This window comes from Loxodonta africana, chromosome 6 (genome assembly GCF_030014295.1).
Source record: "Loxodonta africana isolate mLoxAfr1 chromosome 6, mLoxAfr1.hap2, whole genome shotgun sequence".
NCBI classification, from domain to species: domain Eukaryota; kingdom Metazoa; phylum Chordata; class Mammalia; order Proboscidea; family Elephantidae; genus Loxodonta; species Loxodonta africana.
Genome location: NC_087347.1, coordinates 33,251,328 through 33,264,626, shown reverse-complemented (window position 1 = coordinate 33,264,626; position 13,299 = coordinate 33,251,328). Strand labels below are relative to the sequence as shown.

The following is a 13,299-nucleotide window of genomic DNA, read 5'->3' as shown; positions in this document are numbered from 1 at the left end:
AGAAAGTATTTGCTCCTCCTCTCCCTTGGATAATGATTGTCCATTGTTTTATTAGTTCTTTATTGTTGTATATTATTAATACTACAAAACTGCCTCTTGTATTATTGACTTAAAAGTTTTACATCTTGATTTCCGTTTGGTAGTTTGGTAACAATGACCCCAGCACTGGTAAGCGTTTATATGGTATTTACACGGCTTTGGACCAGCATTAACCTCTGGAACCCAAAATGCCACTGTGGTCCACCAAAGTGGGGGCTTATGCAGATCAAGATATATATGGAAACTTGATCCAAGACTATCTTATAGTTATGGTGGGAATAAATAAATGTTGCAATCAGAAAAATCCCTACATTGGTTTCCTGATCCATGGAAGGGAGGGCTACTATAAAGAGTCAAAAACAATGCTGTCCAAAGGAAACATAATGTGAGCCACATATATAATTACAAATTTTCTAGTAACTAAATTAAAATAAGCGTAATAATATATTTTATTAAGTAAAATATATTATAATTTCATACGTGGCACCTGTCATATTTTAAGTGCTTAATAGAAGTATGTGGTTAGTAAATACCATGTTAGACAGTACATACCTAGAATTATCACCTCCCTAAAGATTAAAAAAAAAGAAAAATTCAAGTCCATTGCTGTCGAGTCAATTCCTACCCATAACAATCATATAGGACAGAGTATAACTGCCCTATAGGATTTCCAAGGAGTGGCTGGTGGATTTGAACTGCCGACCTTTTGGTTAGCAGCTGAGCTCTTAACTACTGTGCCACCAAGGCTCCCTACCCCCAAGACAGTAAACTAAAAAACTGTGAATCTTGAGGTGAGTTACAGAAATTAGTGATACCATCAAAAAACTGAAGGCTGTTGGGGTGGTGACTCCTACCACATACCCATTTGGCAGGGCTTCAGATAGTACAAACTGTTTGGCTAATGCAAGATTGAGACAGTCCTGTGGATGAATGCAGACTTAACCACACTGTGATGTCAACTACAGATGCATTTTTAGCTGTAGTATCTTTACTGGAGCATATTAACAGAGCCCCTGACAGTACCGAGCTACTGACTTAAGCAATTTCTTTTTACAATGATTTCTATCAGCAAAGACAGAAGCAGCTTGCTTTCATATTGCAGGAACAGCATTATACTTTCATTATCTTATCTTAAGTCTAGATCAACTCCTAGTTATTGTTATGGATTGAACTGTGTGCCCCAAACTGTGGGTCAACTTGGCTAGGTCATGGTTCTCAGTATTGTAAGGTTGTCCACCATTTTGTGATCTGATGTGGTTATCCTATATGTTGTAAGTCCTAACCTTTATGATATTAATGAGGCAGGACTCAATCTACAGAATTACGTTGTACATTGAGTTGTTCTCTCTTCAGACATAAAAGAAAGAAGCGGGCAAAGAGGAGAAGGGATGAGCCAAGAAAGAAACCAAGAAAGATAAGCTGGAGGAGAGTGTGTCCTTTGGACTCAGGGTCCCTGTGATGAGAAGCTCCTAGACCAGGGTAAGATTGATGACAAGGAAAGAAGCAGGCAGAGAGGAAAAGGGATGAGCCAAGAAAGAAACTAAGAAAGATGAGCCGGAGGAGAGTATGTCCTTTGGACTCAGGGTCCCTGTGCTGAGAAGCTTCTAGACCAGGGTAAGATTGATGACAAGGACATTTCTCCATAGCTAACAGAGAGAGAAAGCCTTTCCCTAGAGCTAGCCCCATGAATTTGGACTTCTAGCCTCCTAATTTCTGTTTTTTAAAGCCATCCACTTGCGGTATTTCTGTTATAGCAGCACTAGATAACTAAGAGAGTCATATTATAGTCTGAAGAGACCCTGTTTATCTTGACATCCCAGAGAACATCAAGCTGCAACATTATATTCCTGACATTATAGTTATTGGACCTGTGAGCAAGCAGCAGTAAACATTCAAGATGCCTCTGTAAGACATATGCCTACTAGGGAACAAGATATAAATTCCACAAAAGTTTAGGGCCTTACACCATGAGTAAAGTTTCTAGGGGCCTGGTGGTCTTGGCATGTTAAAATAGATCCTCTACAGCAAGTAATAAACTGCTTCCCCTTGCATCTTCTACCATGAAGGAGGCACAAAGCTTGGTAACTTCTCTGGACTTTGAAGCAACATATACTACATTTTCGTATGCTGTTCTGAAGCACGTACTAGGTAACCTACAAGTGTGCCAGTGTTAAGTGGGAGCCGGAACAAGAAAAGGATCTGGAGCCTGTCCCTGCTATGATGCAGGCTGTCTAAGATCTAGCAGATGCAATGATTTATGGAAATGTATGAGGCAGACAGAGATGCCCTATGACATCTCCATGAATAGATGCATTAGAGTGCATCTCTCTAAAGGTTTTGGAGTAAAGCTATGCTATCTTCTACCAACAGCTATTCCCCATTTGAAAAGCAGCTTCTAACTTGCTATTAAACCTTGGCTAAGACTGACTACCAGGCCATGGGACTCCGAATCACTATGTGCCCCAATCTGCCCATCGTGAACTAGGTATTACCTGATTCATATCACATTAAAAAAACAAAAACAAAGCAAGATTGCATAGTAGCATTTCATATGAAACTGGGACCAAGCAGGTTTGGGAAGCCCAAGTACACTGCATAAGCAAGTAGCTCAAATGTCTCTGATACCTGCTCCTACGTCTTCACAGTCTCTTTCAACCCACATGTATGGCCTCATGGGGAGCTCTTAAAATGATGAATTAATGAAGAATGAAAATATGTGGGCCTGGTTTGTAAATAGTTGCATGGTTATTGGTACCAGCTGTGACTGTTGTTATAGCCCCATTTAAGGTGGCTGGCTCTGAAATACAGTGGTGAAAAGGTATCACCCCAGCAGGTGAAACTTCAGATAGAACATGTGATTGTTCACTTTACCTGGAATGAAAGATAGCTGAAGTAATGACCTATGGCATGACCACATGGTCAGATGCTTGGAAGAACAAGACTGGAAGACTGGTGACAAGAAGGTGTGGGACGGTTATATGGATGCACCTCTCAGAATCAATACAAAGTGTGACAATATGGTGTCCTATATAATTTCCCTCTATGTAAATTTCATCCACTGTGGAGGAGGCTCTTACTAATCTGGACCAGGTGAGGTACCTTAGGGATATCAATCAGATTCTTTACCTGGCTACCCTGGTGCTTGCTCAACAGGCCCATGCACAAAGTCATCATGGAAGCAGAGATGGAAACTGTGTATAGATCAACAACATAAACACCTCGCTATACATAACTGATTTAATTACCACCACTGCTGAGTTCTCAACTTTCCAGTGCTGAGACCCTAACATTTTGCCATTGCTCAAGGGGTTCAACCAGCCAATAGATAGCAGGTAGGTTATAATGAACTCCTGCTAACATGGAGTAGGCAGTAATTTAATTCTCATAAATATGGATACATATTTAGGACATGGGTTTGCCAGCTCTACCATGTGTAGGCTTAACGGAATGCCTTATCAATTATCAAGACATTTAATACAATATTGTCGTCAGCCAGGAAACTCATTTTATTGCAAAGGAAGTACAGCAATGGGCTCAAAACCATAGAAGTCACTGGTCATACCTATGCCCATCATCCAGAATCCAGCTTGGTAAATGGAGTAGTGAAATGACCTACCAATGAGGTGGTTCACATACGGTTGCCAGTTGGGAAAAGTTTAGGTATGTCCTACAGAATATGTTATGTGTTGAAAGCCATCTCCTCCATAGCCAGAAAGCATAATCAGAACAAGAGGTGAAGGTGGGAGTGGCCACTCTAACACATCAAATAACCCATTTAAAAAATTTTCCCTTCCTGTCCTATAGCCTTAGAATTGGTGGTTTTAGAGATCTTTACTGCCCAAAGGAAGAATATTTCCACTAGAAATCAGAGTCCTGGTACTGTTGTACTGGAAGCTGAGACTGTCCCTGGCTAATCTGGGCTCTTCCAGCTGCTAAACTAACAGAGAGAGAAGTGAGCTACTGGCTGGTAATTGATCTAGGTTACCAACACAATTCTGGTTTGTTACTATACAATTGGGGCAAGGAGAACTATGTTTGGAACACAGGGGGTTCACTGGGGCACAGCTTAAAACAAACCTGTCCAATAATCCTGGTCATTGAAAAACTTCAGTGACCCAAGATAGACAGGACCACCAAAGGCTCAGAACTCATAGGAATTAGCTTTGGGTCACTCATCAGGCAAAGAACCTTGTCCATTCCAGATGCTGAAAAAGAGTAAGAGTAAGGGAAAGATGAAATTGGTAGCGGAAGAAGAAAGCTGTAATGATCAATTTGGACTTTTTTGATCAACTAGAGAAGCATGGACTTTAGCAGCCATGCTTTTCTCTCCCTTTTTTATCCACTGGTGGTGGCTAATATTTTGGATTCTAGGTGTTTTATTTGAACAAATGACAAAAATGGTTGCTGAGGGGCAAAGGGGTGGATTGTGGTAGATATTCTCCCTTTCTCCTCCAGGGCCACTTTCTACCCTTCTCCACTTTTCTCTATGTCGCTAAGAAATGACGTTTATGGACTTAATCATAAGACTATCTTTTCTTCTGGCTTCTGGTTAGTTTCACCCAATGGGAGCCCTAGCAGGAGACTGGAGGGTGGAAAGAATGAAATCAGGTATCTTAGGTTGGCAGTGGCTACATTTCTCTATTTTAAGGACAGAGTTCCTGTATGGAAGCCTCTCTTATAGCCATAGCTCTCTCTCTTCTCAGAGTTCCAATTACTGTTCTCTGTTCAAGAATACTGCTATTTATGACAAGCTTCACTATCCCTTTTTGGTTTCTCTTAATACTGCCCACAGACTTGTAAACAGTCACTCCATTGAACTCTCTTTAATTATCCAGTTTGAGTATCCCATCTGTTTACATATTTGCAAAAATCATGACTTGCTATACCAAACTGCAAAATCAGCACGATAGCAGTCACAGAGACTAGTTCTTTATTTATGAAGATCAGTAAGGTAATATAACATATGTACAGTAAACCATGACATTTAAAGTAACATATTATAAAAAGAATGAAATCAGATTTTTAAAGTTATATTTTGCTACAACCTCATACAATAGATATGTTGTGAAAAGCTATGTGTTACATAAAAAAAAAGCTATGTCCAAATCAATAATACTTTAATAAGCCAGAGTACATGGCTAGCTAAAGGAAATACCTGTCGTATCTTAAAAATATCGTTTAATAAAGAAGTTTTTTGTAATAAAATAATATCACATGAAAATATAATTTTGATAGCACAATTTTAAAATAAAACGTAAAATGTCACAGTGGTAAATAAGTGAAATATTTTGAGTCAGGAAGGGAAGTAAAACATATACTTAAAATATGTTGTTTTAATGTTTTCATTAATTTCATTTTTATGAAAAAGTTGTTTAAAATAGTTTTACATATTTCACATTCATGCTAAGAGACTAAGTACAGCCTTGAGGGTTAACAGGAAAGAGGTAAAGAAAGATAATAGAAGCATTACCTCACAATCCACAGCACTCTAATACAATTTGTCAGTGTAGATGAAAATATCCCTTTTATCACACCTTCATATTAAAATTAAACTTTAATATGTCATTATGGATAGGAGTATATAAAACTGGATTGAGAGTGTTCTATATTAATTTTCCACTTTTCACTTCTTGGTTAATGGCAATTCATGCTAAAAGTCAAAATGAGATTCATTCAGATTTCTTAATCATTCTTTCTTTTATGCACTATAGTGTGGTTTTTTTTTTGATCAATTTTATTTTAGATATTTTAATGATGATTTACAAAGCAGAAGAAAGTTTTAGATAATGTCCAATGATTACGGTCCAAGAGGTAAAGAAACAAAGACAGTTAAAATGGAGTATGCATTTTCTAAAGCACTTTATATTTTCAAATTTATAAATAGCAATATTTGATTTCTATAAGGTCCCAGCCTGGACACTCTATGAGGCAAACATATAGCTTTCATCCCCTATGTGATAACAATAGCATGTAACTGTGATTTTTCACTTGATCTGCAATTATCCTGGGGTTACGGATTGAACTGTGTCCCCCAAAAATATGTGTTGTAAATTCTAACCTCTATGCCTGTGGTTATAATCCCACTGGGGAATACACTGTCTTTGTTATGTTACTAAGGCAGGATTAGTGTAGGGTGTGTCTTAAATCAATCTCTTTTGAGATATCAAAGAGATTAAACAAGTAACCAAGAGAAGCAGAGATGGGGAAGAGAGATGCCAACCCGCATGAAGATTGCCCAGGAGCAGAATCTCAGAAGAGACAAGGACCTTCCTCCAGAGCCAGCAGAGAGAAAAAACCTTTCCCTAAGAGCTGGCGCCCTCAATTCAGACATTTAGCTTCCTGAACTGTGAGAAAAAAACATTCTGTTTGTTAAAGCCACCCACTTGTGGTATTTCTGTTATAGCAGCGCTAGATAACTAAGACACTTGGATTAACCAAAATTACTGCATTAATAATTATGATAAAATTTTTTAGATTCTACAAATTTTATGTAACAGCTGTTTTTCTTATCTCAATAGCTCTAAATAAAAGACTCTTCAGTTGACAGTATTGCTTTTGCCAAGTCTGTAAGACTGAAAATGAAAGGCCATATGTGCCTCGTAAGACTTACTGGTTTTTAAATATACACAAATGAAAATATTGTCTAGCTCATTCATAGATACATACCAATGTTACAAATTACTTTGTAGTAATCTATAGTACTCTCCTGAATTCACGTACTTTAGCTTCCTCCTCAGAGTTGGTGAAGCTTACCAGAGTGGGTCCTGAGGTGTCCTGTGAGGGCGTCCCTTCTTCTACAGGCATAGCTGCAGAAAGGACATTTGAACGGCTTCTCTCCAGAATGTAACTTTATGTGCCTCAGAAGGTTGCCCTTCTGAGTAAAAGAAGCTCCACACTGGTTACAGTGGAAGGGACGTTCGCCTGTAAAGGAGAAGAAGTGAGAAAGATGAAGTAAACCATGTGTGTGCAAGTGTCTAATTTGTTGCACGAAGTTAACTAGAGCTAGTTCTCTGTGCTAGAAGAATGTAGCAGATTTCGCCTTCCTCACAAATCTTCTAAGTGTCTATCTTCCTAGAATTTAACTTGCTAATACCAAAGTCTCAAGCTCTAAAAGGCTATTCCCCATCCTCATACAAACTGGACAGGATTCCTGTCATTGATTTGAAAGAGTAATGATAATATTATTTACCATTTGTTAAATTACTAGATTTACTGACTGTACTGGTTCCTTTACATTATTTTGATCCTTACAATAGCATTAGTACTTAGGTATTATTAACTTCAATTTACAAATGAAAAAATTAAAGTTCAAAGTACCAATTTACTAAAGTCACAGAGCTAGTAAGTACTCAGGCTGAGAATTGAACCCTATCCAGTTCGACTACAAAATCTTGTTCTCTTCATTTTACCAGATTATCTCTAAAAATCATTGAAATTTTTAGTTGGAGGTGACCTTAAAAATCATTTAGTCCAAGTCTTGCATTTTGTTGCAAAGGAAAGGGGGCCAAAGAAGTTATATGAATGAACAAGGTCACAAAGCTCATTACCATAAGATCTCCAAATAAAACCCAGGTATCTTGATTCTTCTGGTCACTAAGAATGAAAACTTTGGCAAATTTTCCGGATGCATCAGGGAGAATTCAAAGAAAATAGTTCTGCCAGACATTTTTAATACACCCTTTTGGTTGTGAAAAATATTTGTGTGACATAGGAATCTTTTCTCCCTTTTCTCTTATTAATCATATTGCTATGAAATTATTCAAGCCTCGATTATCATTGCAGTCTCTTGTCATCAACTGGTTGTCTTCAGCATCATCAAACATAAAGACATACAGGTAATGAAGCAATAAAACTGGCCAGTAGGGTCAAACTGATAATAGTAAACCATGAAGACAATACTCCTATTTTTAGTTTGTCTATCTTTAAAAATAAACATAAAATAAGTTATAAATCAATATAAATATATCATATTAAAACTCAATGTTTAGAATAAAATTAAAAACACTTTCCTTTTGGTTAAACTGAACCATTCCTCTAACTTAAGGTAAGGTGATTATAATTTAAAGTTTTCAAAATTTTTACTCTGAATTGTCATATTTCATGTATCTTTAACTGAAACAGTCATAATAACAGTAAACAACAAAACCCATATATATATTATATTTTGCCATTTGATATAAATGTAAAGCTTAATAATTCTTTTTATTAAAGAAAGCCAGAAGACATAAAGAAGATAAACTGCTATCACTTTCTGGCAGCAAGCCACAGCAAATTCTATCATATAGTTTTGTTATAAAACCTACAGATTGGAAAATTATAGGAATCTGTAGGAGTTAAGACTTTGTGAGTTACATACCAAAAATGTATAATTTGCATATGTGTGTGGGGTTTGCAGGGGCTTTTTCTTAAGAAAGCTGGAGATCTTATGACCTAAGTTTATACAAAGTCCAATAATGACAGATTAGAATGGGAAAAAAATAAATCCACCATGTTAAAATTACCTTAAATTTTATCTTATTTAACTTATTGTGCCATCTGGTAAAACTGACATTTTTTTCAGCAGTAAATGCAACTTAAAAGAGAAATACTTTACTTAATGTCTTCATATAAAGTCTTTCAAAATAATCAACGTTTAGAAAAATATGTAAATAACAGATCTTTTTCATAAAAAAATGCATATACACACATACAATTAACACATATAATTTAACTTGACACTTTGATTTTTTAAAAAATAAAATAGCAGTTTACAACTTTCAAAAATCAGAATTTTCCACTTCTTAATCTGCCATGGAATTAGTAACGAAAGGCAATAATCAGTCGCTTCCTTCATGAAATTAACTTTTTGGGGAGAGTAGGAAAATAGCAAATACAAATTATATTTTTCCCTCCAAACATTTTATTTTACTTTTGAAATCTATGTAATTTTTCCCAGCCAAGTAACAAACTAGTATGCAATAACTTTCCAAATGAACTGATAACTTTCCAAATGAACTGATTAAATTAATGTGGTGTAACAATAACAACGACAAAATAAATTGAAATCATGTTTGTTTTGGGAAATACTCTCTACAGCATGCTGACAGATTTTTTTTTAAACCTCTGTAATCCTTGAGTTGAAATATTTAAAAATACCTAATTTAGAGTAGTAAATTCATCATTCAAAATAATGCTAATCTATAAAAGAAAACATAGTAAGAGTAGCCTTTCAAAAAATGTTTAAATTCACAATATCATCACCACACATCATCAACTGAATTTTACTAGACTAATGATGGGACAGGAATCCCTGGGTAGTGCGAACGGTTAAGCACTCAATTACTAGCCATAAGGTCGGCAGTTAGAGTCCAACCAGAGGTGCCTCTGCAGACAGACCTGGTAATCTGCTTCTGAAAGATCACAGGCTTGAAAACTCGATGGTGCAGTTCTACTCTGTACGCACGGGCCGCCTGAGTCAGAACTGACTCTATGGCAACTAACGACAACAATGATGGGGTAACTGAGTTTTTACATTTACAAAATACTCCAGATATCTTCATTTTTTTTACAAGTAGGAAATTATTTCTGAAGTTATATGATTATCCTCAAAGAGGGTAGGAGAAATGAAAAGGGGTCTAGTTATATCTGGAAATGCTGCCATGTTGCTGACCATGTCTTAGTGAGGAAGCATCTGCTAACTGCATCCCCACGCCCCTGGGAAGTAAAGAGAGAGGCATGATGAAAGCACTCAGTCATGGTCCCCATTTTGATAAAAGAAAGGCACTGACTGCAACGATGCACTTTGATTTCAAACTGATCTGCTTTATGAACAAGCCTTGATCAATGCGTTTTACTTTTGAATACAAATTCAATGACTTTTCTCCTCTTGGGTTGAAATTTGCTTAAATACTCTTAATGTCTTGATTATATAAAAATGACAATTACCATTTCAAAAATTATCTATTGTTTTTTGTGTTCCCCATTAAATTTAGTTGGAATTACAGTGAAACCCTCAATAACACCACTGTTGGAGACAAGGATGAAAACAGAGATGGTTAACTTACGAGATTTTTTTTAAGTATACATAGACATATTTCAAAAATTAACCAATACAAATACAGGAGTTATATCCAAACCTGTTTAATAACAGATCAAAAATAAATGCATTCACTAAATTTTTGAAAAAAAAAATCCCTGCAAAATGTCAGTAATCCTTTTAACCAATGTTGTGGGATATTTCCTGGCTTGCATTACAGAGGTATATGTACATTTATCTGTTAATTAAGTAAAAAGTTCAGCTAACTGCCTAATTATCTATGCAACTTCAAACAACACATTTCAATTATTTCTTTGTGATAGTTTTTTTTTGTTAAACTGAAATAACTGAATGAAATGGTTCTTTTGGAGTCTGTTTAGACTTTGAAAAAATATTAATCGTGTTCTTCATATGTAAATCAAAGCAAATCCAGGGAAATTTCAGAAACTTATCAAATACGTTATTGACATTACAGAGTAATCCAATTCAAACAAAGAAGTAAGTTGTTTCTATGCTAATTAACCCTCCTGTGGATGGGCACAGAAGTAGGCCAACAACTCTGGATACAGGAAAGTAATTAAGATGTGGCTACCTACTAACCTTCATTACTATTCTCAATCTACTTTAAAAAAAAAATCTACAGATCTAACTGAGGATCACCTATTCTTTTTATTATGGGTTAAATTATATTTCAACGCGTTATATACTTTCACAGGATACTCCATGAATGGCGAAAACAGTTAATGTGCCAGCCTGCTAACTGAAAGGTTGGCAGTTTGAGTCCACCCAGAGCCGCCTTGGAAGAAGGCCTGGTGATCTATTTCTGAAAAGTGAGCCAATAAAAACTCTATGGAGCACAGTTCTACTCTGACACACATGGGGTTGCCCTAAGTCGGAAAAGAGTAGACAACAACTGGTTATGCACTTTCACAAATACATATTTCTAGATCTGTGTTTAAATACTGAATTAAAATGCAAGTATACATGTATCAACTTGCTTTGGTAAATCAAAGATAAAGGGTGTCCCTGTGCTGGACTAAATAACAACTTACAAATATGCAAAATGCCAAGCATCTGTAGAAAGGGTCTTAGAGCAAGAACATGGCTCCACAAACCTGCAATTATAAAATATGATGCTGAAAACTCACAGTTATAAAGATGAGAGAATTCAAGCCTAAAAAGGGGCTGTTTGTGCGTGAATGGATTTACTCCCCCTACTTGTTTTCATCTGCCTATGTTCCCAGTGAAGAGTGCCTGGAGTCTCCGATGACAATATTACCTGATTACCTACTGAAGTAGCAATACCAAAGAAATAACACCAAACCATTAGTAAGACACTGGAATTGGCACTTTAGTGGAGTATGAAAGAGAAAGAAGAAGAAGTGACTTAGATCTGATACTCCATGACATTGTGATGAACTGGGTGGTTGTGTAGCATTTTTCACTGTAATTTTACTAAATATTCTATGAGCTAAAACACACGTAATAATAATAAGTTTCCTGAAGGCTTTATAAGAATTTAAAAAAGTGTCTTTTATAATTTTTTTTTTATTATAATTGGTGGCGAGGAGGGAATCAATTCTATAATGAAGACAGTATTTCATAGTGTTGAGAAAACACTAACATATGATAAAATTCTGACTACATTTTTCTCAATCTAGTTTGAAGAAACATAAATAGACCTATTTTCAAACTACTAAAATTGAGTTGAAAATGTCATGACTCAGTCATCAGAAATGAGTCATCAGAAATGCATGTTAAAATAGCTAATTAAAAATGTAATTTCTACAACTTCAAAATCATTATTAACTCTAAAAAAACCCCTCCAGATCTGAGGAAAGCAGAGTAATTTTTGCAATAGTCCAATAAATATTTTTTAGCAACAATAATAAAAATGTTCATAGTGCTGCAAGACTATTTTAAATGGTTGTTTAGTCTACTCTCTTTGCCTTTATTAGATGAGTAAGATCCATTTCCATAGAGCTGGGAGAAATCCGTAAAACTATTTAAGCATTTTCTATGTCAATCAAATGATTTTCAGAACGAAAGTAAACCCGACCATAGTAATAAATTCCAAATGGACAGTAGAGTAGAACTTTAATTATTATTGTGTTTACAAACTAACAATCCTCATGAAAATCACGGCAGACACAGTGAAACATTGATTAACCTAAATTTTGAAGAGAATGTACTCTGGTTCTTTGAATTTTCATAACTCAGAACATAAAAGGTTTATTAAAAAACTTCCAAAAAATGTTTTGGTCTATGTTTCAGCCTTCATATGAACACTATGCGCAACTGAACTGAAAAGTCATTAGACTGTTTGGTTGTTTTTATTTTATTACACGGTAGAATTCATACATTTGAATGAATGTTATCTTCTTCAATATAATCACTAGGAGGTAAGGGTCATATCAAAACTTGCCAGAACTCCTCTTAGACCTGCAGTTAGAATTATTTCATGAGCACGGAAGAAAAGTAGACTCATTATTTTATACTTTTTTTCTTTTTCTTTCTTATCAAACCTAAAACAAGCTTGATCTTTCGATTTGTCCCTGAGACATTTTTAAAAATTAAAAGGAAAAAATCACTAGTAAATGTATTTGAAAAACATGATGCTATTTACAAAAGAAATTCAAAATAAAACAAAATAAAAACGTAATGGACTGTGATTGGAGTAAATGTATACGCTCTAAAGCTGATGATTTTGATTATAACACAGATTTTGATGTGTAACTTCTCACTGATTATAATATTAATTATAAAAATATCAGCCTTAGTTCATAGTCATACCCTGTAATAAAATGTTGGTATACTGATACACCAACATCAGTATACTTGGACAAATCCAGCCTGGGCATCAGGAAAACTGGTTCCCGCCTCAGCAATGTCCATAACTACATAAGGTATAACTGATACCTCAACTGACTGTTTTGGGCCTCAGTTTTTTCATGGACTAAAGAGACTTCAAGTGCACCTTTCATGTTTCATGTTCTAAACAACTACTTATTAACTTGATTAGTCAAAAGAAAATCTTATAAATCAATTTCTTTGTTGTGATTTATCTCTCTTCTAGAGACTACCACATTCTAAATCTCTGAGGGTATTATTAATATTTTGGTGTATAATTCTACTTTGCTCTATAGTTAAATCAGGATCATTTCCCTTAATTCAATTTGCAAATGAACTTGGAACTTTTTGAGTCAACATTCTTCTTATCTTGCCAGAATCTCATTTGTACTGCC

General features: G+C 35.5%; 1 protein-coding gene across 23 annotated transcripts in view; it reads right to left on the bottom strand.

Moving 5' to 3' along the window:
* IKZF2 (IKAROS family zinc finger 2) overlaps nucleotides 1-13,299 on the bottom strand; it is a 305,347-nt gene that overhangs the window by 157,532 nt on the left and 134,516 nt on the right. For all 23 annotated transcript variants that reach the window (XM_064286717.1, XM_023541832.2, XM_023541830.2 and 20 more), the window contains one exon: nucleotides 6,793-6,960. In XM_064286717.1, coding sequence (XP_064142787.1) covers nucleotides 6,793-6,960 — 168 coding nt within the window. The remainder of the gene's footprint in view (nucleotides 1-6,792; nucleotides 6,961-13,299) is intronic.